At 39.8% G+C, this 27,083-nt stretch overlaps 1 protein-coding gene across 5 annotated transcripts in view; it reads right to left on the bottom strand.

Moving 5' to 3' along the window:
- Nucleotides 1–27,083, bottom strand: part of FBXO25 (F-box protein 25) — a 75,674-nt gene that overhangs the window by 7,387 nt on the left and 41,204 nt on the right. For 4 of the 5 annotated variants that reach the window (XM_030555538.1, XM_030555539.1, XM_030555537.1 and 1 more), the window contains exons 7-10: nucleotides 26,209–26,393; nucleotides 16,639–16,821; nucleotides 9,902–10,045; nucleotides 4,110–4,136 (exon numbers count right to left, since the gene is read on the bottom strand). In XM_030555538.1, the coding sequence (XP_030411398.1) occupies nucleotides 4,110–4,136; nucleotides 9,902–10,045; nucleotides 16,639–16,821; nucleotides 26,209–26,393 (539 nt within the window). The remainder of the gene's footprint in view (nucleotides 1–4,109; nucleotides 4,137–9,901; nucleotides 10,046–16,638; nucleotides 16,822–26,208; nucleotides 26,394–27,083) is intronic. The other variant, XM_030555541.1, reaches the window with a different exon arrangement.

Raw genomic sequence — 27,083 nt, 5'->3', positions numbered from 1 at the left:
AACATGGTTACACGTGAAGAAACAGAAATACCAGAGACATCTGTTTCTTGTTTTCCTTTTCTTCCAAGCTGTTCCCTCCTCCCCCACCCCACCTTTCCCCTTCTAGTATTAACTATTGGGGGGGCCGGGGGTGTAACTTTTTTTTTTTTTTAAAAGAAGTAAGCGCAGGAGCAATGTGGAACTTCACAAGTGGAAAATGCTGCAGAATCAGATTCTCCTTCTGCAATGGGCTCAAGTTCTAAAGAATTTCAGTGCTACTTCCTTTCCTCTTCTGCAAGGGAGGAAATGGTCAAGTGACTGAACCCTACTTCAAATTGTTCCTCAGATCTGTTGGGAAGCTACGGCAGGAAACTCAGGGCTCTTTCTCTCTATAAATACCATGGATTGGAAGGAACCAGTTACAACATAGTTCTTGTGTTGGAGCTAGCTGTATTTGTAGTGGGGAAAATGCCCTTTCTTGTGAATGATAAGAGGCTTAAAAGACAGTGGGGATTGCCACATACATCCATTTGGGAGAAACTCTCAAGGAGTACGTATTGCTTGTCATTTAGAATTTCAATAGCATTACGTCTGAGTTTTAAAGATTTAACACTCTTAATGCTTAAGTGGTAAACTGTGGACAAAGAGCCTTGTGTGACACCATAAATTGTAACAGGAGACAGAGGTGAAAGCAGCTACTTTTATTGCTGATCCCCATGCTGCTTCTAAATCATAGCCAACAAGCTGTGCTCTGTTAGTTTTTCCATTTCAACATTTCCTTTATCTTCTGAAAAATTACTTTCAGGAGAAGGATGACAGAAAACTGAAAACAAAAATTGTCAAAATGTATTAGTTATATAAACTGGGCCACATCCTAATTTCCATGCTTTGAGCTGTAAGGAGACCAACATGCACACTTTATGTAGTTTTTAAGAACTCCTTCCCTGCTATGGTTATTTTACTATTTTCTTATATTTTCACTGTACCAACATAAAATGCAACAGCAAGGATCGGCAACTTTTGGCACTCAGCGTGCCAGGGTAAGGACCCTGGTGGGCCAGGCTGGTTTGTTTGCCTGCTGCGTCCGCAGGTTTGGCTGATCGTTGCTTCTACTGGACGCAGTTCGCCATTCCAGACCAATGGGGGAAGAGAGAAGCAGCGGCCAGCACATCCCTTGGCCTGCGCCCCATTGGCCTGGAGCGGTGAACTGTAGGCCAGTGGGAGCCGCAATCGGCCGAACCTGTGGACGCAGCAGGTAAATAAACCGGCTTGGCGTGCCAGGGTGCTTACCCTGGCAAGCTGCATGCCAAAGGTTGCCGATCCCTGTGCAACAGCATTCGGAAGGAATGTGAGAGGGGGTGTGTTTTAAAGTTATGTGCATTTTGGTTAATATATCTTGCAAATACTCAACCATATACTAAGCATGCATAGAATGCCAGTCATACCTTCAGTATGCCAGTCATACCTTCATTTACCACGCATAATTCTTTTAAGTGATTAGATTCTAATAATAATAACGAGTCTAAAATATCCTATCAAAGGCTTGCCTAAATTTGGCACTTTAAAATGAAAGCGTTCATAACAGTGGAAAAATCATAGAAATTAGATCACTCCTCCTCCCTCCTGCTCCCCTCCTCCCCCCACTGTACTGTATTTAGTTATTGGGGAAGATACAAAGTTGATGTCTCATTTCCCCCATGCCCTCCAACCCCAAACAACTCCCCCCCCCCCACACACAGAAGGAGGACAGCAGCAGAGCAAGCTTCCTATACTGCCTTGGACCTTATTCTAGGCAGAATATTTGTAGTAAGGGTGAGGAGAGTGTAATTTGCACCCAATTCTCAGTTTCTCTGCAGATATAGCCAATTGTGACACTGGAGGAATGGCTGACAGAGCACCAGTTTGTTTTGCATATGGCATTTTCAGTCACTGACTTTTGTTCAATACTGGACTAGTCAGAGTTTAAATTGGTGACCTCAAGTTGAAAGGCTCCATCAATGCTATCCCACTGAGCCATCTGGTCCTGCTTTAAAACTGTTATTGAGAGCCTAGCCTCAGCATGAGGATCTTGTACTGATGAAAAACATTCAGGATTTGAGTTAATTTTATGATTAAATAGTAACATCTCTTTTGTAATCTGTAACAACTGTTACCAGAAGGAAATGCTATAGCTGCAGTAAACACAAAGTCCTGAACGAGTCTGGATAGTGAGGTTAGTAAATATCTTAAAAGACAATGTTCATAAAGCTCCTAAACACCTGCTTTTTAGTGTACTTGCTAGGTGTAACCATAAATCCAGTGTGTTGAGCAGGAAGGCTCAAAGAAGGTAAAAACACGTTAAAGAAATCATACAGCCTCTACTATTAACGTTACGCACTGCTGCTGTCGATGGATGTATTCCACTGACATTTCAATGAGGGAAAAAAAAGGAACTGTATTTCACAGAAAACAAGAACTTAAAATGGAAGCTCTGAATTCAATTCCTTAAAACCTAGGTATGGAAGCACACATATGTAGACACAATAGTACAAGCTAAGGATGAAGAATCCATTTTAAATGGGGATCTAGATGCCATGGAACTTTTGAATGGGAGAGTCTCATTCTATAAAAATAAATACCCTAGTCTGAGTTTAAAGAAAAAAGTGTTAAATGAGATTTTAAAACAAAGATCTATTTATGTTCCTTCTTTTGCTTACGGCATACGGACAGTCTGAGAGCAGGGTGCTCTTTTAATGACATGGGAAACGGAGAAAAGCCGTCAAAAAAGCAAACATCTAACAATAAGGTCCCTAACTGAGCTGCCTTCAGAGAAAGGGAGGAGGAGATGCTGCAGTTAGCAGAGAAAGATGCCAAAGACTTAGAACAGATGAAAGCTGAACCTCACTTATTCTCTTGAGAAAGGCTCCTCTACCATTGCAGTTTGTAGAAGAGCCTTTCTCCCTGAAAATCAGATACTGTAACTAGCCAACTAGCACCCACCTTCTCCCCAGAACTAGATTCTTGGAGAAGAGTTAGTTGTGTTTCCCTCCACAGTCTTTCGAAATGTAATTCTAAGGCATAGCCTGTCAGGTGTTGTCTGTTTTGCTCTTCACAACAGCATGAAAATCACCCTCTCAAGTTCCTCCTTTCAGTCAGGAAGAGAAGCTGAAGAACAATCTCAACTAAAATCCACTTTTGTTTTTTAAACCAAGATAGCAATTTTACTATGGAAGAGCCTATAGATTTGAAGAGCTATGTGCATTTTTTTTTAAAATCAGAGGTAAGGCATTGCATATCCACCGGTGATTCTGAATGCTCTTGCTTCTGAGAGTTATTTTAATTTAAAATCTTGCTCATGCATAATGATTCACTTCCAATCAAATTTCAATAAATCTGTTTAACTAGATCAAAATAAATGTAAGTTGAATGAAAATGTGCACTGTCTACAAGGAGCACCAAATGACAAATATTGTTTTCTTCCTCAAATTTCAGCTTAATTGCAAATTATGACATTCCCATGACAACGACAGGCCTATGGTGCTCTGTGTAATTCTTTTCTGTTAATTTCTCAATCAGAAAGCAATGTCCTAATTTCCTTTTCCTCCAATCACAAGAGGTCTCTTTTAAAAAAAAGACTATTTGTAGAAGGTCTTTGAGTAAAACAGGTTAAAGTGTAATTAAATTATTCATTGGGGTAAAAGGAACTTCAGTACCTTTGTTTCATACTGCAGAGACATAATTCTGTGATGTTGCCTTTACTGTTCTTAGATTTCAGTGCTGAACTAAATCCATTAGAGTGTGGAAACAGCCATTAATGCCTACTTTGTGCACAATTTATCCTTAGTGTAAAAGGGCATCACTTTCTGAATTCAGTGACAGCTGCACCTGCTTACATCAGAGGCTGAATTTAGTCCCTTGAGTTGAAACAGTACAGTGAGGAACACTGCAATAAAAATAGCAACAACAACAACAAAAAGTGCAAAACTGAGGCTGGAAGATGACAGTATCTAACATAGTGTCAACAGCTGCAGGAATAGCTTGTTCTTAGCCAGTCATGACAAACCGAAACAAATTACAACTGAACATCTTGTTCACTTCAACATTACAGAACCAGCACAGATAAAAGCAGGGATGAAACACACATGAAATACCTTGAGTAACAAAGCAAGGTGGTAGTCCTTGGGGATCATGAAGGAAGAAGCAGGAAGGAGTGCAATAAAGTAAAAGAGAGGAAACAGTAAGATTTATTGGACTGTCATTTAGAATAAGAAGCTTAGTACAGGATTTTGATTATTATTCACCACAGGAATATTCTGCACTAGATTACTTTAATCTGTTGGAAAACAAAGCCCACAAACAAACTACCGCTAAAGCTCTGAGAGGAGCAAGAACATCATCTGCTTGAAATAGCTGTTAGTCACTGCGTACTGCTTCAATGATCTGCCTACCGTTGAAAAAATTACCATTAAAGAAGGACAAATACTCCATCATTCTTGTCCATCTCTAGACCTGCTGAAATATATCATCCAGTTAGCAATGGAAGACATTTACCCACATTGGTGACACCACATAATAATGTGGAAGAGTTATGATATAAACAAAAAGCGCTCACAAAAGTGCATCACTTAATAGTACTAGATGTCAGCATTTTCACTCCACTGAGTAATTACATATTTAGTCTATATTAAAAATGAACATCAGTCTTTTTTCGAAAAATCACTTTTCAAAGTGTCATTTGAGGTGATGAGTGTGTGCTATATTCATTTTCTCTTTTAATATTAAAGAGTATAAGATGTTCTTTTATATATTACACCTCCTATGAAGTAGGCAGTAATGGTTTCACTGCTGTATTTAAGTTTTCTATGATCATTTGTTTTAAAGGAATGCCATCAATAAAAAATACCCTATACATTTGCTGTCTGAAGGTTTTTTAAAACTATTACTGTTACAAATAACAGCAAAGATTACTAGAACTGAATGACTGAAAAACTGAAAAGTGAGAAATCATTTTCTTTACTGTCACTACTTCCATGTATAGTCAGACATTCTCCTTTTTGTGTGAATTTTTCACATAACAGGAGATAAAACAACTTTTTATTTTTTAAAAAAGATAGGAAAGGAACTGTAAAACGAAAACAAAAAAGAGCAAAGTCTCCAAAATTACTTTGAACTTTGCAAAAATTGACCAGCTTTTGAATTATAGGTATTCAATTAAGAAAATATCTTCCTTTATTTTCTTCATAGTATGTACTGATAATATGTAATTTAACAAAGTGTAAATGTCTTATCAGTCCCACCCCTATGTAAAGTAACTAGCTAGTGTTTTTCCTTTACAAATTTCCATTTTTTTTAAATCAAACATTTAGAAAGTGTTGAAAGTATTGTAAAGGATCAAGTTTCAGTTTGGAAAATATAAGTGTTAATTACAGATACTACACTTCTACCCCGATATAATGCGATCCAATATAACGCAGGTTCGCATACAACGCAGTAAAGCTCTGATACGCTGCTCTAAGCAGCGCATTAAGGGTGCCGGGCCAGGCCAGGGCCAAGGGGGGCAGGAGCTGTGGGAGGGCAATTTTGGGGGCCGTGCAGTCCCAGAGTGGCCCGGGGGATTAGTGGGGGGCCGGGAGCAGCCCGCTCTGCTTCCGTCGCCCTGGCCTCAGCCGTGTCGCTCTGGGGACGAGGTTTGGGGGAAGAGATCTCCCCACACTCACCAGCAGCGGTGAAAGCGGAGCAGCCTGGCCCCAGCCCACTCCACTCCGCCAGCTCCCAGCCGCAGTTCTCCACTTCCTGTCGCAGGTGAGTATGGGGGATGCCCTTTCCCCAACCTCCCCACGGTCAGAGCAGTCAGAGGACAGGGGTTTTGGGTAGCAGGTGGGGTCCTGGGGGTGATTAGGGATGGGGGTCTCTGCTGGGGGCAGTCAGGGAACAAGGAATGGGGGAGGGCAAAGCAAGTTTGATATAACGCGGTCTCACCTATAACACGGTGAGATTTTTTTTTCTCCCGAGGACCACGTTATATCGGGGTAGAGGTGTATAATGACATTAGTCAACCACTAATTGGTGCATTTTATTGACCAAGTTAAAACCATGTACCACACTAAACCCTAACAGAAGGTTTGTCACAACTAGGTTTACTACCATTAATATATTTAAACTGGTATACATCTTTTTCCAAAGAGCACAAAGGCTCATCAGAGATGACAGGGGCGGAAGTTTCATTTCCCTTGGTTGATTTCTCTTTTTTTGGTTAAGAAGCTTGTGAAAGGGTCAGAGCAAGGAGGCAATTCAGGCTCTATGTTGATCAAGCCTTTGGCATCTCTGCCAACAAGGGTGCCAGTTTTGGGGAAATAATCCATTTAGAAAGAAGTAACACCACTAATTATTTCAGCAGTGCCAAATGTTCGTTAGATGGTATTGATGTGGTTCACACTCCAATGCTGTAGAGGAGATAAACCTCCATATCTCATCACTAATCCCAAAACACATCCATGCTTATTCTACACCAGAAGTCATAATCCTATCTGATATCACAATCAATTGCTATGGAGGTGATTATGGTGCCACAAAGATTACTAAATTTGGATTTGGAGATATGCGTTTATTAACTCTGCAGCCATACCACTTCTACTAGATCCCTCAAATCAGCAGGATCAGGCAAGGTCACAGTATTGGAATGGTAATTCAGTCTTCTCAGCATATGCGCAACATGCCTCAGGTGACACGTGACTAGGATTCATCACCGAATTTGGTCCTCTGGTTGGATTATTAGCTTCTCCGGCTTGGGCTGAGTAACTGACTGGGAGTGCGACATGAATACTGATACAGGTTCCCCGGTAATTCAGTAAGTGGCCCTCTTCTCCCAGGCTCAGTGCTGAACCAATAACACACAACAAGGTTTTGAAAAGTGTGTGTGTGTGTGTGTGTGTGTGTGTGTGTGTGTGTGTGTGTGTTCGTTCTGCTCCAGCTACCATCTTTTGGATGAAGTACACCAGAGATTCTGAGTCACTAGCAATCCTACTACACGTCCTACAAGAAAAAGGTATTAGCTTGGGTACACTGGCCATACCCCTGGTTGGAGGAGGAATTAAAAAGGTACAATACACAGAAGACACTCAACTTTACAGCACCTTCACATCAGACACAAACAGCACATTCTCCCAGCTACCCAACAGCTTGGCTGACATCAGCAACTGGAGGAAATGCAGCTGGCTGAAGCAGAATCCTGGAAAGATTGAAATGATGCTGGTGGAATGACAGAAACACTCCAAAGAACTCCCATTTTTACGTCACCACTTCCTTTGAGGGCATCTGCTTTCAGATAGTACTAGTTCATAGCCTCAGTGGCCATTTGGCCTGTGGAGGCCAAAACTACCACTGCTGCAAAAAGCTCCTTCTTCATTCATAGCTGGTGGGAAACCTTTCAGATTTAGCCACAGTGTCCAATGATTGGCATGTTCATCACCTCAAAGCTTGACTATTGTAATTCTCTGAACCCAAATAAAAAACCATCAAAATAAAATAAAATAATAATAATAATAAAAAAGCTACTACTAGTTCAGAACACAGTAGCTTCTCTGCTCAGCCACAGTGGTGGCCCGGTGCTCTGCCTCCTGTTCTTGCTTCCCTTGGATTCAAGGTTTTCATCCTCCTCTTCAAATGTCTTGATGTCACTGTCACAAGTTACCAACAAGACCTCTCCATCCTGCATGATCATGACCTCCCAAGAAACCTACATTCCAGTGGAACTTGAAACAAAGTGAAAAATTCAGAAAACGCAGGTTTTTTGCCCATTGGCCCATGGATTTTGAACCTGTTCCCTCATGAGATCAGGGTGCCAACAAACTTCAGTACCTTCAGAACCAAATGCAAACACCACTTCTTTGACCTAGCCACCTTAAGATAATACAACAATAAAAAGTCCCACCAGAACAAAATTAGTAGCACTAAGCTGAGCTGTTAGACCACTTTGCATAGAGAAAGAATTAAGTTCCCCACTACTGGCAAACTTTAACAATTATTTTAAAAGTTGAAGTTTTTTGTCACATTCCCATATCCGCTTTTTCCGAGAGCCTGAAAATTAAAGCCACTCCTTAATTTGAGAAGTTTAAAAACTGTCTGAAAGAAGTTATGAAAATCCACAGTCAGCCCAATCAAACAACTCACTTCTGAATGGGAAGTCTTGCAACAGCAATCACTAGTGCTATGCCACCATGAAATTATTGTTACTCCTGCCTCGGAATTGATCTGTCGAGCAGCACTTAGAACTCCTATCATAGGAGGAAGGAATCAGTAAGTACACTTGCATGGAATACTCCACAATTCTTAGTATCTAGTCATTCTAGCCATGTACGTGGCATTTCTGCTTCCTGCTATACTCCCCCATGATCCTTCAACTTAAGTTCTAGACTCCTAAGAATACCACAAAACTGGTCATTCCCAGCATTAAATGCATGAAATACACTCTGAAGCACAACAGTTAGCAAACATTTGAATGGAGGCAAAATGTCAAATAGTATCCAGTCATCCCCTTATACAGGAATACACCAACAACAAAAGCCTTTAGAAATTAGAAAGGGAACTAGTATACACAAGGACTAAAAAATCCAACCCTCTCCTAACTGCATCATTATATCACCAGCAGCATTTTATCAAGGGGAAACCGTCTCCTACTGACCAGGCAGCAAATTACAGGACAGAGTCTACTGCAATGGACAGCTTTTATTCCCTAGCAAACCTTTATCAGAAGTGCAAGAACTATACATCAATAGATTGTCTAGACTTTTTTAAAGCAGAAGGCTATACTGACTGCATGTTTTTGTACTGCTGATTTAATTAGGGTCTGCAGGTACAGACAAGATAACAAGGATATTCAAATTCAGAACGACGTGATTCATACATTGCTATTGGCATACATACTATTACTCCTCATTGGACAAATTACAAAGTCATGCAAGGGACCCATAGTCACACAAGAAGAATGATCTTCTTTGGGAGGAGAGTGAGGAAAGAGCAGAAAAGGAATCTTACACAATCTTGCTTTCATGTAAATGTCTTTAGAATTTCAGAATAATGGAAAAGGAACAAAATATAATGTATAAAAGCAAAATGATTTCTCAGGAGAAGATTTTTCAAGGTTTCTAAGTAACTCTTTCTTATTTATTTTCCACCTGAAATCATAACCTACTGTAGTCTTTGAGTTGCAAATTGAAGTCCGTCAGAAAGAGGCATCTAATCACTTTTCCAGCCATCAAATGTTAAACCAAAATAGGCTTATTATGACTTCAGGTGAGAGTTAAGAAGCAGATTGCCCTGGAGAAACAAAATCCTCCTTCAAGGACAAATATACTCACTACCAAAGAGCAAGATAGGGGAAAAACACAAAATTCATGTTTAGAAAGATCGTTTTTAATATGTTCTCCAGTGCATTTCACAAAACATAGCTGGTTATTAAATCATGTAAAATATTACATCACTGCTGTGGAAAAACTATGGTAAAATGTTTTTACTATTGATCCTTTTTACTAGCTGCCATAATGTTGAAGTTAGTCCTCTGCCTGCTTCCTCCTCATCCCTGAGCATTTGTGCATTACAGCTGTCTAATGAAAAGGCTGCTGGAAGGTAGGGAGTAACACTCTTCTCTTCTTTCTTTATAAAAGCACAGAATATCAATTTCTGGTACAGATTTAAAAACTAAATATAGCACGGAACTGAACTTTTGATTTTTCATTTCATCTGGAATCCTCTTTTGGAACCACACACCAAGCTCCGTAGGTATGACCACTTTACTTAGTTTGATTTAAGGCTCAATTACTTTCCAGCTGGGATGGCACAAAATTATGCAACACTAACATTTTCCCTGTCAACTATATTTTTTTCAGTAGCTAACTGTCAAAGTATTTTCTAACGTTTTGTTAAATTATACATTGCCAGTTCTTACCTTCCAAAACAGAATACTACAATGTCGACAAAACTGTAATGTGTCCCCATATTGTTCCTTTATTGGATAACATTTCTGAAGTGCAAAGTACATCAACTTCCAGTCAATGTGACCTTTTTCTGACAGGATCAAATGCCTACAGAACTGGACATAAAATTAACATTTTTCTTTAAATTGTTAGCAGAAAGTAATCAAGTCAATCAAAGGCTGAAGTATAAAATAATAGTTCAATATCAATTATTTTATAATGGGGGCTCTCTTGGGCTAATATTCTGACTCATATATACAACTTCATGGAATGTCAACTTGAAACTCTGAAGCACAGTTTTAGAGACCCATCCATATAACAGTGATTTATGCCATATTCTAGTCCATACCCCTCTAAATATTTGAGACCTTTGCAATGAAACTAAATTAGGTAGAACAACAGAAAATACAGATTTGTTAGGCTACATTGGGCCTTACTCATAACTGGGGCAACTCCATTAACTTGAAAGGGCCAAATTAATAATTCTCTTGTTGCATACGAGTACTATTTTAAGAGTTATATAGAAAAAATATTGCACTGTATATTTTCTTCACTTCTAAACTGATGGAAGATGATGATGTATTATAACTAGTGGCTTATTGTGAGGACAGTGGCTGTAAAATACTCCCTTGTAAAGTACAGACAAAGCAACCAAAGCGTTAGACTTTATAAATGGAGGCTTAGGCTACATATTTTTCACAATTAAGATATTTTACACAACTATTATTAGAACCTTAAATAATGTTTTTCTTTTAATTTTGAATAAATGCATGTTAGTCTTACTTGCACATGCTTTGTATATCCTTTTTGGAAGCACGGAACACTGAAGCACATGGACAGATGTGCTGCCTAATTTTTCCAAGCAACCGTGCAAGAATCCTTCAAATCAATGTGGTTTCTACTAGCGTATTGAGAAGACAGCAGAAAACATTGGAACATAGTGAAGGTTAAGGTCATATTGCTGCTTGTAAAGTGAAACATTTTTAACTTGAGGCAAATTACAATTTAATAGCCCCCAAAAACCCCTATAGATTCAGTTATGTTATTAGTCCACTTACAAGCTGCTTGGAAACTCAATGTTAGAGTTCAGAAAGACTTTTTTTTTTTTGAAGTATTTTTACACTAGTATTTAGAGATCCTGTATCTGACATGTTACACTGATGTGCTGGAGTGATTTTTATTTCTTATATTATCTTAAGATAACAGCTTCCTCTCCAGCCATTGTGATTTTTGTTCAGAATCCTTCTCCTCTTCAAAATTCCCTGACTTTGTACATCAAATTCAAAATGCTCAACCCCACCCTGCCTACTTCTCAGCTATTGTTCTTCCTATGGCTGCTCCTATAGCCTACATTTCCCCCAAATCACCCTCCTAAGCTCTCCTTTGGCATACTACTTCTATTCCCCTGATGCCATGTCAGTTTGGGACTCCTTCCATCCCTCTCCTTGAGAAACAATCACCATTTATGTATTAGTTAAGATCCATTTTGATCTCAGTGCTATATAGTCAATAACATAATTTTGCCCCAAAGAGTTTACAGTCTTAAAGACAGAGGAGACAGGATGGGATATGCTGGGCAACTCACACGATGAAATGACATTTAAAATCAATGTTTCTTGTGAGTATGTGGAATTAGCAAGTCTTTAGAACCACTGTCTCTATTCAAGCACCAACTTAGAATGTTTCTATGAAGATATTCACATTAATATCACCTTGCTAGATTACAAACTATCTCAAGACAGTACAGATTTTATATCAGAGATAATTTGTTGTGGCCAAGTTGTATAATTCACTGAATTTAGTATTTTTTGAGGTAGCATTGATGCCTTCTTTGATGCTTTGAATGGCAGAGAGCACACTGATGGCATTCAAGGAATACAGTAATAATAATGTGGGACTTTATCCTAAAAGAATAAAACATTGGTACAATTGGATTAGCTCAGCCCAATGATTACAGAACAATTTCTGGTCAGCTCATCTCCATGATATTTGCAAGAGTGCCACCTGGAAAACACCTCTCTCAAATCTTCACAAAACAGTGGCCATGCCTACCTCATGCTTGCAACTTCTTTAGAATCCTAGAATTTCTAGTAGTGGAATATTTACTAGTCATCTGATGAGGCCCTCATTCTTGCTCTCTGTATCTCTTGATATCTATTTTCAAACAGTGTGCACTGTATTTTGTACATATATTCAACATTAGGTAGTTAACTGGCTCAGTGTTTGTATAAGGCCATGAATGGTCAGACATGAAGTTCTACGCTATTCTCCTCTTTGACTATTAGGAATGGAAGGAGGGTTAATTTTTCTAAGTTTGGTCTAAGGCCTTAGAGTTCACCCAATGTAACAGAACGAGGCTATTCTGACTCACTTCCAACCAGTAATGGAATTTCTTTGACAGTTGTTTGGAAAGCAGTTCTTAAACTCTTAGCCTTGTGTGTTAAAGGGCAAGGATGTGTGTGTAGACACATACACTCCCCCTGCATTACTAAGGGTTTAAAGAATGGGTAGGTTAAAATAACAACATAAGAATGGCCATACTGCGTTAGACCAAAGGTCCATCCAGCCCAGTATCATGTCTGCAGACAGTGTCCAATGCCACGTGCCCCAGAGGGAATGAACCTAACAGGTAATGATCAAGTGATCTCTTTCCTGCCATCCATCTCCACCCTCTGACAAACAGAGGCTAGGGACTCCATTCCTTACCCATCCCAGCTAATAGCCATTAATGGACTTAACCTCCATGAATTTATCTAGTTTTCTTTTAAACAATGTTATAGTCCTAGCCTTCACAAACTCCTCAGGAAAGGAGTTCCACAGGTTGACTGTGCACTGTGTGAAGAAGAACTTCCTTTTATTTGTTTTAAACCTGCTGTCCATTAATTTCATTTGGTGGCCCTAGTTCTTATATTATGGGAACAAGTAAATAACTTTTCTTTATTCACTTTCTCCACATCACTCATGATTTTATATACCTCTATCATATCCTCCCCATAGTCTCCTCTTTTCTAAGCTGAAAAGTTCTAGCCTCTTTAATCTCTCTCACACGGGACCTGTTCCAAACCCCTAATCATTTTAGTTGCCCTTCTCTGAATCTTCTCTAATGCCAGTATATCTTTTTTGAGATGAGGAGACCACATCTGCATGCAGTATTCAAGATGTGGGCGTACCATGGATTTATATAAGGGCAATAAGATATTCTCTGTCTTATTCTCTATCCCTTTTTTAATGATTCCTAACATCCTGTTTGCTTTTTTGACTGCCACTGCACACTGCGGGGAGGTCTTCAGACAACTACCCACAATGACTCCAAGATCTCTTTCCTGATTAGTTGTAGCTAAATTAGCCCCCATCAAATTGTATGTATAGTTGGGTTTATTTTTTCCAATGTGCACTATTTTACATTTATGCACATTAAATTTCATTTGCCATTTTGTTGCCCAATCACTTAGCTTTGTGAGATCTTTTTGAAGTTCTTCACAGTCTGCTTTGGTCTTAACTATCCTGAACAGTTTAGTATCATCTGCAAACTTTGCCACCTGTTTACCCGTTTCTCCAGAGCATTTATGAATAAGTTGAATAGGATTGGTTCTAGGACTGACCCTTGGGGAACACCACTAGTTACCCCTCTCCATTCTGAAAATTTACCATTTATTCCTACCCTTTGTTCCCCGTCTTTTAACCAGTTCTCAATCCATGAAAGGATCTTCCCTCTTATCCCATGACAACTTAAATTTACATTAGAGCCTTTGGTGAGGGTGTCATAACATTTTTCCCAGATCTGAACCTTAGCGTCCAAAATATGGGTGTTAGCATGAAATGACAGAGGGACCTTGTGAAAGGCTTTCTGGAAATCTAAGTACACTATGTCCACTGGATCCCCCTTGTCCACATGTTTGTTGACCCTTCAAAAAACTCCAACAGATTAGTAAGATATGATTTCCCTTTAAAGAGACCATGTTGACTTTTGCCCAACAATTTATGTTCTTCTATGTGTCTGACAATTTTATTCTTTACTATTGTTTCAATTAATTTGGCCGGTACTGACGTTAGACTTACTGGTCTGTAATTGCTGGGATCACCTCCAGAGCCATTTTTAAATTTCAGCGTTATATTAGCTATCTTGTGGTCAGTGGGTACAGAAGCTGATTTAAAGGACAGGTTACAAACCATAGTTAATAGTGCCACGATTTCACATTTGATATCTTTCAGAACTCTTAGGTCCCAGTGACTTGTTACTCTTAAGTTTATCAATTAATTCCAAAACCTCCTCTAATAACACTTCAATCTGTGACAACTCCTCAGATTTGTCACCTACAAAGGACAGCTCAGGTTTGGGAATCTCCCTAACATTCTCAGCCATGAAGACTGAAGCAAAGTTTATTTAGTTTCTCTGCAATGACTTAATTGTCTTTAAGTGCTCCTTTTGTATCTCGATTGTCCGGGGTCCCACAGGTTAACAGTCTCTCTGCTTCTGATGTATTAAACATTTTGTTATTACCTTTTGAGTTTTTGGTTAGCTGTTCCTCAAACTCCTTTTTTGGCTTTTCTTATTACATTAAATTTGGCAGTGTTTATGTGCCTTTCTATTTACCTCATTAGGATTTGACTTCCACTTTTTAAAAGATGGCTTTTTATCTCTCATTGCTTCTTTTACATGGTTGTTAAGCCACAGTGGCTCTTCCTTAGTTCTTTTACTGTGTTTCTTTATTTGAGATATACATTTAAGTTGGGCCTCTATTATAGTGTCTTTGAAGTGTCCATACAGCTTGCAGGGATTTCACTCTAGTCACTGTACCTTTCAATTTCTGTTTAACTAACCTCTCCACTTTTGCATAGTTCCACTTTCTGAAATTAAATGCCTCAGTGTTGGGCTGCTAAGGTGTTCTTCCCACCACAGGAATGTTAAATGTTATTATATTATGGTCACTATTTCCAAGTGGTCCTGTTATAGTTACCTCTTGGACCAGATCCTGTGTTCCACTTAGGACTAAATCGAGAATTGTCTCTACCCTTGTGAGTTCCTGTACCAGCTGCTCAAAGAAGCAGTCATTTAGAGTATTGAGAACTGTTGTCTCTGCATTTCGTCGTGAGGTGACATGTACCCAGTCAATATGGGGATAAATGAAATCCCCCACTATTGTTGAGTTCTTTATTTTGATAGCCTCTCTAATCTCCCTTAGCATTTCATAGTCACTATCACTGTCCTGGTCAGCTGGTCGATAATAGATCCCTACTGTTATATTCTTACTAGAGCATGGAATTGCTATCCATAGAGATTCTATGGAACATGTGGATTCATTTAAGATTTTTACTTCATTTAATTCTACATTTTCTTTCACATATAATACCACTCCCCATCCCCCGCATGACCTGTTCTGTCCTTCCGATATATTTTGTACCCCGGAATGATTGTGTCCCATTGATTGTCCTCACTCTACCAGGTTTCTGTGATGCCTATTATACCAATATCCTCCTTTAACATGAGGCACTCTAGTTCACCCATCTCATTATTTAGACTTCCAGCATTTGTGTACAAGCATTTTAAAAACTTGTCCCTGTTTATTTGTCTGCCCTTTTCTGATGTGTCGGATTCTTTTTTATGTGAATGTTTCTCATCTGATCTGGCCCATGCTTTATCCTCTTCCATCCTCTCCTCCTGACTAAAACCTAGAGACTCTCTATCAAAAGACTCTCCTCTAATAGAAATCTCTGTCCGATCCATGTGCTCCTCTGCAGCAGTCGGCTTTCCCCCATTTCTTAGTTTAAAAACTGTTCTGCAACCTTTTTAATGTTAAGTGCTAGGAGTCTGGTCCACTTTGGTTTAGGCGGAGCCCATCCTTCCTGAATAGGCTCCCCCTATCTCAAAAGTTTCCCCAGTTCCTACTAAATCTAAACCCCTCCTTCTTACACCATCATCTCATCCGCGTATTGAGACTCTGAAGCTCTTCCTGCCTACCTGGCGTAGAACTGGAAGCATTTCTGAGAATGCCACCATAGAGATTCTGGGTGTCAGTCTCTTTCCTAGCAGCCCAAATTTGGCCTCCAGGACATCTCTCCTACCCTTCCCTATGTCATTGGTATCTACATGTAGCACTGGCTCCTCCTCAGTACGATACATAAGTCTATCTAGATGCCTTGAGGTTAAAATCATGAATATGAATGTTATTAGGTGAACTCTGAGACTAATGCATGTGTGGTAAAAATTAATTGTATACAAGAAAATCTACTCATAATAGTCTAGGTAGAGAAATATAATCTAGAAGCTCATGGCTGACTATTCAGATTTGTATAATTTATGAAAAATCTTAGCTTGAAGCACCTATTACCTTGGCATCTAAAATGCATATACTAAAGCTTTAAGAGTCCAATCTGCCACAGTTGGCAGGAATGGTGGGAAATATGGAGGGAAAAAAGTTTAGTGCAGACACTGTCTCCACTGTATTCCCCACCACTGCATGGAAAACATCCGGATAAAGTCTCTTGGGTTGATGTACAGATCACATTTCTCACAGAAATCAATGGGAACTGAGGTTAGACACCACCTCTGAAAAAAACAGATCACTTTCCTGTTACCCACACTGCCATAGTTCAACGTGAAAGCAAGGGCAAATTCACTGAGGAATTCATACTGAGATCATCTTCATTCAGTATGACAGAAAAAAGTATCAGATTTAACACACACACACCTCTCTCTCTCTCTCGTTACCTGTTTTTCTGCAAAATGGTACTGGCAAAGTTTTTTCCACAACTGCCTGTCTTCACTGAGCATGTACAGTGTTGGGGTCACTTGACCTAGCATAATAATGTCCCAGCCATCTGAGAACCTGTATAAAATGTTATTCAGCATATGCAGAGGGAGATCACTGAGCGTGAGACCATTGTTGACTTGCTGAAAAAACAAAAAGAGTTAACTTTTAACTGCATGGAGTTGTTAGTATAACATAAGCAGTGTTTTCAATTTTAGGTTTAAACCAAAAAATTATTTTTATTTCATCTCTTAAAGTTTTATATTTTTTATAATTATATATAGGTATGTGTGTTTCCCTGAAAAAATATGGACCAGGTTTTTTGTTGGTTTTTTTTGATATTTTGATCATTTGGTTTTCAACATTTGTTAGATTATTCTGCAAGTTTGTTATTGAAAATTAAATTCCTCAAGGAACAGAAGTTGAATAATGTGGTTTTACAGCTCTTAGTTTTTCTGGTATTAAATGTATGAGAATTCTTAGAACCTAAAGTTACGCTTTGGATGAAAAAGCTTTTGGAAATTAAAAGCAAAAATCCAAAATATGCAGTCTGAAAATTAGTTAAAAGTTGCATACAACACCAACTTTCAGAAAAATGAACACATTAAAAACGTACCTATAGTTTCCCTCCACTATCGTCAATCTTTAACCTTATTATAGTAAACTGGACAATCAGAAATAAGAGAAACTATTATTAAAAAGCACTGAAGTTTATGTCAATTACTCAACAGAATGTGCAACAGATATGGAATGTAGGAGTTGGAGGGAAGAGAGTAGGACAAATACCACCTCTGCAGAGAGCTCCCAACAGATGAAACACTGATTCTGCCACACTGATAGGAAAGCAAATATAGAGTGGTTGACCCAAGGGAGTATATATCCCTGACTAGAGTCCTCTTCCATGGGGTCCCCGTCAGCAGCAGCTCCAGGCACCAGCACTCCAAGTGCGTGCCTGGTGCGGCAAGCTGCGGGGGGGAGGGAAGAAGGAGGCGCCCTGCTGGTCCCTGCAAGGCTGGCAGTTAGGTAGCCTTCTGTGGCATGCCTGCGGGAGGTCCGCCGATCCCGCAGATTTGGTAGCAATTCGGCAGCGGGTATGCCGAAGCCACAGGACCGGCGGACCTCCCACAGACAAGCTGCGGAATCTGCAGGACCGGCTGCCTGACTGCCGTGCTTGATGTGACAAAAAAGCTAGAGCCACTCGTTCTCTGTGCAGCAGCACCTAGGGTGGAGACTAGAGAGGTTCTCTTCCTTGCAGCAGGGGCATGATAGATGTAAAAAGTGCATTGTCCTTTCCTCTATTTGAACCTACTGGAAGGGGCTGGGCACAATAAGAGACATTTTTAGGGACTATATAGACTATATAGTGTTAGCACTGCTGTCACTGTTCCATGCAAGGGATGACAATGGCCCCACCTAGTGGAACTGACCAGATGCAAAGGGAAGCATATGCATCATTCTCTTCAATCGTATTACAGCAGCTGCACTCCCCAGGGTGGCTGGGTCCAATAGACAGCCCTAACTTAATCCCACAATTTAGTTCATTACACTTATTAGTCTCGCTTTTAGAATATACTTTCTGTAGTGACATCTTGTGTATAGTTTTTCAGAGATCATCATGCTCAGGCATCTGTGAACATGATGACTACAATCTTGCATTTGTAATATGCAACTAAAGCAAAAGCACTCAGTGGAAGTTACGATATAAAATAAAGGAAATAACAAATCAAGCAACTATCTGTCAAGCAAGGATGGTATTTTGGTTTGTTGGCCACATGACAAATATCTTCAAGGCTGAATTTCCCATTTTTTTTAGTGTAAACTATCTTCTATTTCAAAATGTGTTGTGATTTATTCAGGGCAGAATAATAAAGTAACAAGTCTGAGTAAATTCCTGATTCCATCCCCGCTACCTACCAAATAAGCAAAGTTGCATATTAGATAAACAGTTATATTAGTTTATTGCTGCTAAGGTTTTCTAACTTTGCTTCAGGGTGGATTGATTTAAATAAATCTATTTTAATCATGTTTTGCATTGATACTTCTTTCTTTAGGAAAATATCTAGAGTTTATTCTCATTCGTTGGTGTTCATTAACACATGTTGATTTGGAGCTAAATATAGCTTTCACACTAAATTTGCTACTTCTTCTTGCTAACCAGGAGACACAATGTATCTATCCTCATTTATTTAAGCAATTAGATAGCTTAATGTACATTTATTTATTCTTAATTTTTATATTTTTATTATGTTAGAAAACGGTGAATGATATACTTCTCATTTACTAGATGACTGTTTACTCATGATTTGTGTCAAGCTCTATTTGGAAATTGGAATTGAATTAAAAATGCACAAAAACATTTCCTCCTCCGTTACTTCCAACTGATGTGCCCCCAATTTATTACCAAAATTCTTGTTATTAATTCCTAAATGCATAACCTTGCACTTTTCACTATTAAATTTCATCCTATTATTGTTACTCCAGTTTACAAGGTCATCCAGATTTTCCTGTATGATATCCCAGTCCTTCTCTGTAGCAGCAATACCTCCCAGCATTGTGTCATCCACAAACTTTATTAGCACATTCCCACTTTTTGTGCCAAGGTCAGTAATAAAAAGATTAAACAAGATTAGTCCCAAAATCAATCCCTGAGGAACTCCACTAGTAACCTCCTTCTAGCCTGACAGTTCACTTGTCAGTATTACCCGTTATAATCTCCTCTTTAACCAGTTCGTTATTCACCTTTCAATTTTCATATTGAACCCCATCTTTTCCAATTTAGCTAATAATTCCCCATGTGGAACCATATCAAATGCCATACTGAAATCGAGGTAAATTAGATCCACTGCATTTCCTTTGTCTAAAAAAAATCTGTTACCTTCTGAAAGAAGGAGATCAGGTTGGTTTGGTACGATCTACCTCTTGTAACTTAACCTTAACCATGCAATGAAAGATCTGGATCGAGGTATATATTTGAAATATCGGCACCATGGTTCACTTTTTGAGCTCCGTCGCCTGAATGCAAAGACTAAGACAGTGCAGAAACTCCTTCTTGAGGCACTCTTTGCCGACAACTGTGCTCTCATGGCTCACACTGAAAATGATCTTCAGCATGTTTTCAACAAGTTTGCCGAGGCCTCGCAACTCTTCGGACTAACTATCAGCCTCGAAAATACAGAAGTTCTCCATCAACCTATACCTGGATCAAATGCTTCTGTCCCGAGTATCTCCATTGATGGACTCAGCTTAAAGTAGTGGAGAACTTTAAATACCTGGGCAGTGTCATATCTAGTGATGAATCATTGGATAATGAGATCAACGCACGAATATCCAAAGCAAGCCAGGCACTTGGCTATCTGCATGTCAAAGTTTTAAACCACCACAACATCCGGATGTCAACAAAACTCCTTGTGTACAGAGCTGCTGTTCTTTCATCTCTTTTGTACGGGTGTGAAACTTGGACACTATTGTCGCAGCCCTAGGCCTATGATCAAACATGGCGTCCGTATGGCCAATTGTCGGTCAAAAGGTCACATTGGTACCGTTGCACACTGCACTATGGTGTTGCACTTCTCCTGCTCTTTTTCCCTTGTCACCTAAGGGTCAGGCTAGTGCGGTGTGCAACATTATAGTGCCGTGTGCATTTTCCCGCCTTTTTGCCTGGTCACCTAGGGGTCAGGCTAGTGCCTTGTGCAAAAATACCAGCGTACCGTGTGCATCAGGGTAGTGTGCCGTGTGCAGATCCTGTTTACGTGGAGGGCTCCAACTCGGAACCTGGAAGGCGAAGGAGCTAGGGACCAATCAGATGCTGACATGAGTAAGAGAGCTTTCGAAGAAAACCATGTCTCGCGCCAAGATCTGCAGGAGTATCCGCATGTTAGCTGGAAGACTTGGATCTTCCTTCCAGCTAGAAGGGTCTCCTGCAGATTTAGCCGGCTCGGGACGGGTGGGATTAATTCCCATCAATTCGTTATGCTCTCGGTGTATGTACTGCTGGTCAGTTGAGCCTGGAGTGCGGTATTTGTATTCTAATTTCCGTAATATTCTGTTTGCTTAGCCTCTTCTCTTTTTCCCTCCCTTATTTGGTACAGAACTGTATATATTGTTATTTGGTGCAAGTTATGTACATAGTATATAAAAGTTAAATTGTTGTATTAATTGCTATTGCGGTTAATTGTTGTATTTTACAGTATTTAGTTAATGTGCGCACAGTTTATTTAGTTTTTTTGTATCTGTTCCGAATTTTAGTAATCAGTTAATTATAAATTGTTTGATTTCTTGTTGTTGGATGTAAATAGATTGTTTCAAGTTGTGTAAATATTCTCATTCTAATAGTATTAGTTGGTAAAAGCGCTCCTCCCCAGCCCAAGTTGCAACTAATTCCCCATCAATAAACGGTCATATGGTTTTGAACTTTCAGTCTGTCACGTTTGATTTTCCTCACTCGATCCAAAACTTACTCGAACCTGTATAGGTCTCAGATAACTACAGAGGTGTCACATCAAGCAGCTTGAAGCATTCCACATGCGTTGCCTCCGCAACATCATGAAGATCCGCTGGCAAGACAAAGTGCCCAATCTTGAGGTCCTCCAGAGAGCCCAGATGACAAGCATTGAAATGATGATCATGAAGTCACAGCTACGTTGGACCGGTCATGTCAGCCGCATGGATGCCAACAGAATCGTCCACCAGTTTCTCTATGGTGAGCTCTCCCAAGCCATCCGGCATATAGGTTGTCCACGAAAACGTTACAAGGACACCATCAAAGCCAATGTGCAGTATAGCAGTATCAAACCCAGGGACCTTGAGGACACCGCCAGCGACAGAACACAGTGGCGTGCAAAAGTCAGAAATACTTGCATTGCCTTTGAGGAAGACCGCTGCCGGCGTCTACAAGAGGCACGCGAACGACGTCACAGAGTACCAGCAGCACACAACCCACTGACTGCGAACTTCCCATGCACCATCTGCAGCAAAATGTGCACCTCTAGAATTGGCTTGTATAGCCATCAGAGGGCACACCATGAGACCAACAATAGATGATTTGCTCAGATTTGTCATCATCGGATCGATGGACTACCAAGACCTCTTGTAAAACCATGTTGTATTTTGTCCCAATTACCATTGACCTCAATGTCCTTAACTACTTTCATTCAAAATTTTTTCCAAGATCTTGCATACTGGCGGAGGCAAGAGCCAGGCAGCAGAGAGAAATACCTGGGACTCTCCTTCCCAGCCTGCAGCTGACTGCCCTTCCTCCTACTTCCCCCCCCAGAGTCTCAGTACCTCGCCTTGCTTCCTCTCCTAACCCTCTGTCGCCCCCTACAGTTTGCTTTAAAAAAAATAAAAGCAGTGACCCAGATCCAAACTTTGCTTCCAGAAGTCCATAAGTTACCTAGTTTCATAGAAAAAAACCCTTTTGGCTTGCATACCTTTGGAATCACTATTTCAATGTTTTATTCATGTTTTCTTGGTCCCTCTTAAATCTTGGATTTCAGGTCTGTGTCTCCTTAGTAAGGTGGAGTTATTGTATGTCTGACCAGTGAATAATTATCTCTAACTAGTCAGATTAAGGTCGACAGAGCTATCAGTTTTGAAATTTATGGTTGGGCTATCAGAAAATTAAGTCTGTGAACATCTGCCAGGACTCATTTAAAGCAGGTTGCTAAAGTTTAAGGTTACCGTTGTCCTTTTCACAGAAAAAGGATTTTAAAATACTTAGTGAGTGTAAAATAATTGAACTTTAAATTTTATATCTTCATTTGTGCAGAATAACTAATGAAGTCAAGTAAAAATGGCTTTAGACATTTAAAACTTTGCTTGTATACAGATCAAAAGCCAGTATTCAAAGCACCTTCTCCCTTTTCATAGATTCATAGACTCTCGGACTGGAAAGGACCTCGAGAGGTCATCGAGTCCAGTCCCCTGCCCTCATGGCAGGACCAAATACTGTCTAGACCATCCCTAACGGACATTTATCTAACCTACTCTTAAATATCTCCAGAGATGGAGATTCCACAACTTCCCTAGGCAATCTATTCCAGTGTTTAACTACCCTGACAGTTAGGAACTTTTTCCTAATGTCCAACCTAAATCTCCCTTGCTGCAGTTTAAGCCCATTGCTTCTTGTTCTATCATTGGAGGCTAAGGTGAACAAGTTTTCTCCCTCCTCTTGATGACACTCTTTTAGATACCTGAAAACTGCTATCATGTCCCCTCTCAGTCTTCTCTTTTCCAAACTAAACAAACCCAATTGTTTCAGCCTTCCTTCATAGGTCATGTTCTCAAGACCTTTAATCATTCTTGTTGCTCTTCTCTGGACCCTCTCCAATTTCTCCACATCTTTCTTGAAATGCGGTACCCAGAACTGGATACAATACTCCAGTTGAGGCCTAACCAGCGCAGAGTAAAGTGGAATAATGACTTCTCGTGTCTTGTTTACAACACACCTGTTAATGCATCCCAGAATCACGTTTGCTTTTTTTGCAACAGTATCACAATGTTGACTCATATTAAGCTTGTGGTCCACTATGACCCCTAGATCTCTTTCTGCCATACTCCTTCCTAGACAGTCTCTTCCCATTCTGTATGTGTGAAACTGATTGTTCCTTCCTAAGTGGAGCACTTTGCATTTATCTTTATTGAACTTCATCCGGTTTACCTCAGACCATTTCTCCAATTTGTCCAGATCATTTTGAATTTTGACCCTGTCCTCCAAAGCAGTTGCAATCCCTCCCAGTTTGGTATCATCCACAAACTTAATAAGCGTACTTTCTATGCCAACATCTAAATCGATGAAGATATTGAACAGAGCCGGTCCAAAAACAGACCCCTGCGGAACCCCACTTGTTATACCTTTCCAGCAGGATTGTGAGCCATTAATAACTACTCTCTGAGTACGGTTATCCAGACAGTTATGCACCCACCTTATAGTAGCCCCATCTAAATTGTACTTTCCTAGTTTATCTATAAGAATATCATGCGAGCCTGTATCAAATGCCTTACTAAAGTCTAGGTATATCACATCCACCGCTTCTCCCTTATCCACAAGGCTCGTTATCCTATCAAAGAATGCTATCAGATTAGTTTGACACGATTTGTTCTTTACAAATCCATGCTGGCTATTCCCTATCACCTTACCACCTTCCAAATGTTTGCAGATTTCTTTAATTACTTGCTCCATTATCTTCCCTGGCACAGAAGTTAAACTAACTGGTCTGTAGTTTCCTGGGTTGTTTTTATTTCCCTTTTTATAGATGGGCACTATATTTGCCCTTTTCCAGTCTTCTGGAATCTCCCCCGTCTCCCATGATTTCCCAAAGATAATAGCTAGAGGTTCAGATACCCCCTCTATTAACTCCTTGAGTATTCTAGGATGCATTTCATCAGGCCCTGGTGACTTGCAGGCATCTAACTTTTCTAAGTGATTTTTTACTTGCTCTTTTTTTATTTTATCTTCTAAACCTACCCTCTTCCCATAAGCATTCACTATATTAGACATTCCTTCAGACTTCTCAGTGAAGACTGAAACAAAGAAGTCATTAAGCATCTCTGCCATTTCCAAGTCTCCCGTTACTGTTTCCCCCTCCTCACTGAGCAGTGGGCCTACCCTGTGTCATAAACAGATAGCTAAGGGTTAATGTCTCTTACACCTGGAAAGAGGTAACCTGAAGCACCTGACCAGAGGACCAATCAGGAAACCAGACTTTTTCAGGTCTGGGTGGAAGGAAGTTTGTGTCTGAGTTCTTTGTCTTCTGCCTGTCTCTCTCTCGGCTATGGGAGGATTTCTTTCTCTTGCTTTCTAATCTTCTGTTTCCAAGTTGTAAGTACAAATATAGTAAGGCAGTAAGGTTTCTATTGTTTTTCTTTTGTATTTACATGGGTATAGTTGCTGAAATGTTTTGAATTGTATTCTTTTTGAATAAGGCTGTTTATTCATATTTCTTTTAAGCAATTGACCCTGTATTTGTCACCTTAATACAGAGAGACCATTTTTATGTATTTCTTTCTTTTTATATAAAGCTTTCTTTTTTAGACCTGTTGTAGTTTTTCTTTAGTGGGGAACTCCAGGGAATTGAGTCTGTGCTCACCAGGGAATTGGTGGGAGGAAGAAGTCAGGGGGAAATCTGTGTGTGTTAGATTTACTAGCCTGACTTTGCATTCCCTCTGGGTGAGGGGGGAAGAGAGGTTAGCTCTCGGCACTTCTGTTTTCCAAGGCTGGAAACGGGGAGGGTGGAATCCCTCTGTTTAGATTCACGGAGCTTGCTTCTGTGCATCTCTCCAGGAACACCTGGAGGGGGGAAGGGAAAAGGTTTATTTCCCTTTGTTGTGAGACTCAAGGGATTTGGGTCTTGGGATCCCCAGGGAAGGTTTTTGGGGGGGACCAGAGTGCCCCAAAACACTCTTAAATTTTTGGGTGGTGGCAGCTTTACCAGGTCCAAGCTGGTAACTAAGTTTGGAGGTTTTCATGCTAACCCTCATATTTTGGACGCTAAGGTCCAAATCTGGGACTAGGTTATGACACCCTGTCCTTGGTCTTCCTCTTGCTTCTAATGTATTGATAAAAAGTCTTCTTTTTTCCCTTTATTCCCATAGCTAGTTTGAGCTCATTTTCTGCCTTTGCCTTTCTAATCTTGCCTCTGCATTCCTGTGTTATTTGCCTATATTCATCCTTTGTAAACTGACCTAGTTTCCATTTTTTATATGTTGCCTTTTTATTTTGTAGGTCACGCAAGATCTCGTGGTTAAGCCAAGGTGGTCTTTTGCCACATATTCTATCTTTCCTAACCATCGGAATAGCTTGTTTTTGGGCCCTTAATAGCGTCCCTTTGAAAAACTGCCAACTCTCCTCAGTTGTTTTTCCCCTCAGTCTTGATTCCCATGGGACCTTACCTATCAGCTCTCTGAGCGTACCAAAATCCGCCTTCCTGAAATCCATTGTCTCTATTTTGCTTTACTCCCTCCTACCCTTCCTTAGAATTGCAAACTCTATGATTTCATGATCACTTTCACTCAAGCTTCCTTCTACTTTCAAATTCTCAACAAGTTCCTCCCTATTTGTTAAAATCAAGTCTAGAACAGCTTCCCCCCTAGTAGCTTTTTCAACTTTCTGAAATAAAAAGTTGTCTGCAATGCAGTCCAGGAACTTATTGGATAGTCTGTGCCCCGCGGTGTTTTTTTCCCAACATATATCTGGATAGTTGAAGTCCCCCATCACCACCAAATCTTGGGCTTTGGATGATTTTGTTAGTTGTTTGAAAAAAGCCTCATCCACCTCTTCCACCTGATTAGGTGGCCTGTAGTAGACTCCCAGCACGACATCACCCGTGTTTTTTACCCCTTTTAGCCTAACCCAGAGACTCTCAACACTTCCGTCTCCTATGTCCATCTCCACCTCAGTCCAAGTGTGTACATTTTTAATATATAAGGCAACACCTCCTCCCTTCTTCCCCTGTCTATCCTTCCTGAGCAAACTATACCCATCCACACCAACATTTTTACCTCATATTTCTGATTTAACAAATTTAATATACCTTGTTCATCTGAAGATTTTTTAGCTGTTGTTGCCATGTAAGGATAGTTTCTAATCGGCAAATCCAAATATTGATGTTCCCCACCAACACAGATTTCCCTACTCCCCTAATTAGTATACAGAGAGTAGAACTCAGATCCTGAAGAAGATCTTTGATTAAGCGTGGATTGTGTTGGTCTTCCAAAACTGGAAAAGAAGAATAAGAAGAACTCTTTTGATTTGTTACATTTAACCCAAGTTATTGACATTTTCCTATCTAAACTAACTCAAACTGCAGCTGAGCAGTGGTTTCACTTCCAAACTAAATGCCCTGATCCCACAATGGAATTTGCTCTGGCAGGTCCCATAGGTGCAGGATTGATTCTTAAGACAATACTGCTATGAAGGCATCAGTGCAACATTTCATGCCATGTATTAATAAAATTAATGCTGCATCTTAGTTATTCAAGTGGATTTCCTATTTTCAATAGATAGTATTAAATGTTTTCCATATACAGTGGTCACCTTTAAAAAAAACCCAACATTTTCCAACATCAATATGCAAGAACCCAGTTTTCTTATTATACACACCAGGAATAATTGCAGTTTCTTGCATACCTCTGTTGGGTAACTTGGCAAATTTGGACTAAAATGTTTTAGTTCATCATGCAAAGGAATTTAAAAAAAAAAGACATTCACATGTATTCATGTTAATAAAAACAAGAATAGTTTTGTTCAGAACTAAGACATTTTAGATTTGATAAAGAGTACAGAATAGTAAAAGAGAAACCATAAACTTCTGACCAGGAAGGATAATCTCAGATTTCACTTTATACATTTGTTTTGAATGATATTCTTCAACGTTAAGAAACCGGTTAAAAAGTATATTAGATTTCC

This window comes from Gopherus evgoodei, chromosome 3 (genome assembly GCF_007399415.2).
Source record: "Gopherus evgoodei ecotype Sinaloan lineage chromosome 3, rGopEvg1_v1.p, whole genome shotgun sequence".
Taxonomy (NCBI): Eukaryota; Metazoa; Chordata; order Testudines; family Testudinidae; genus Gopherus; species Gopherus evgoodei.
This window is presented reverse-complemented; position numbering and strand designations above follow the sequence as displayed.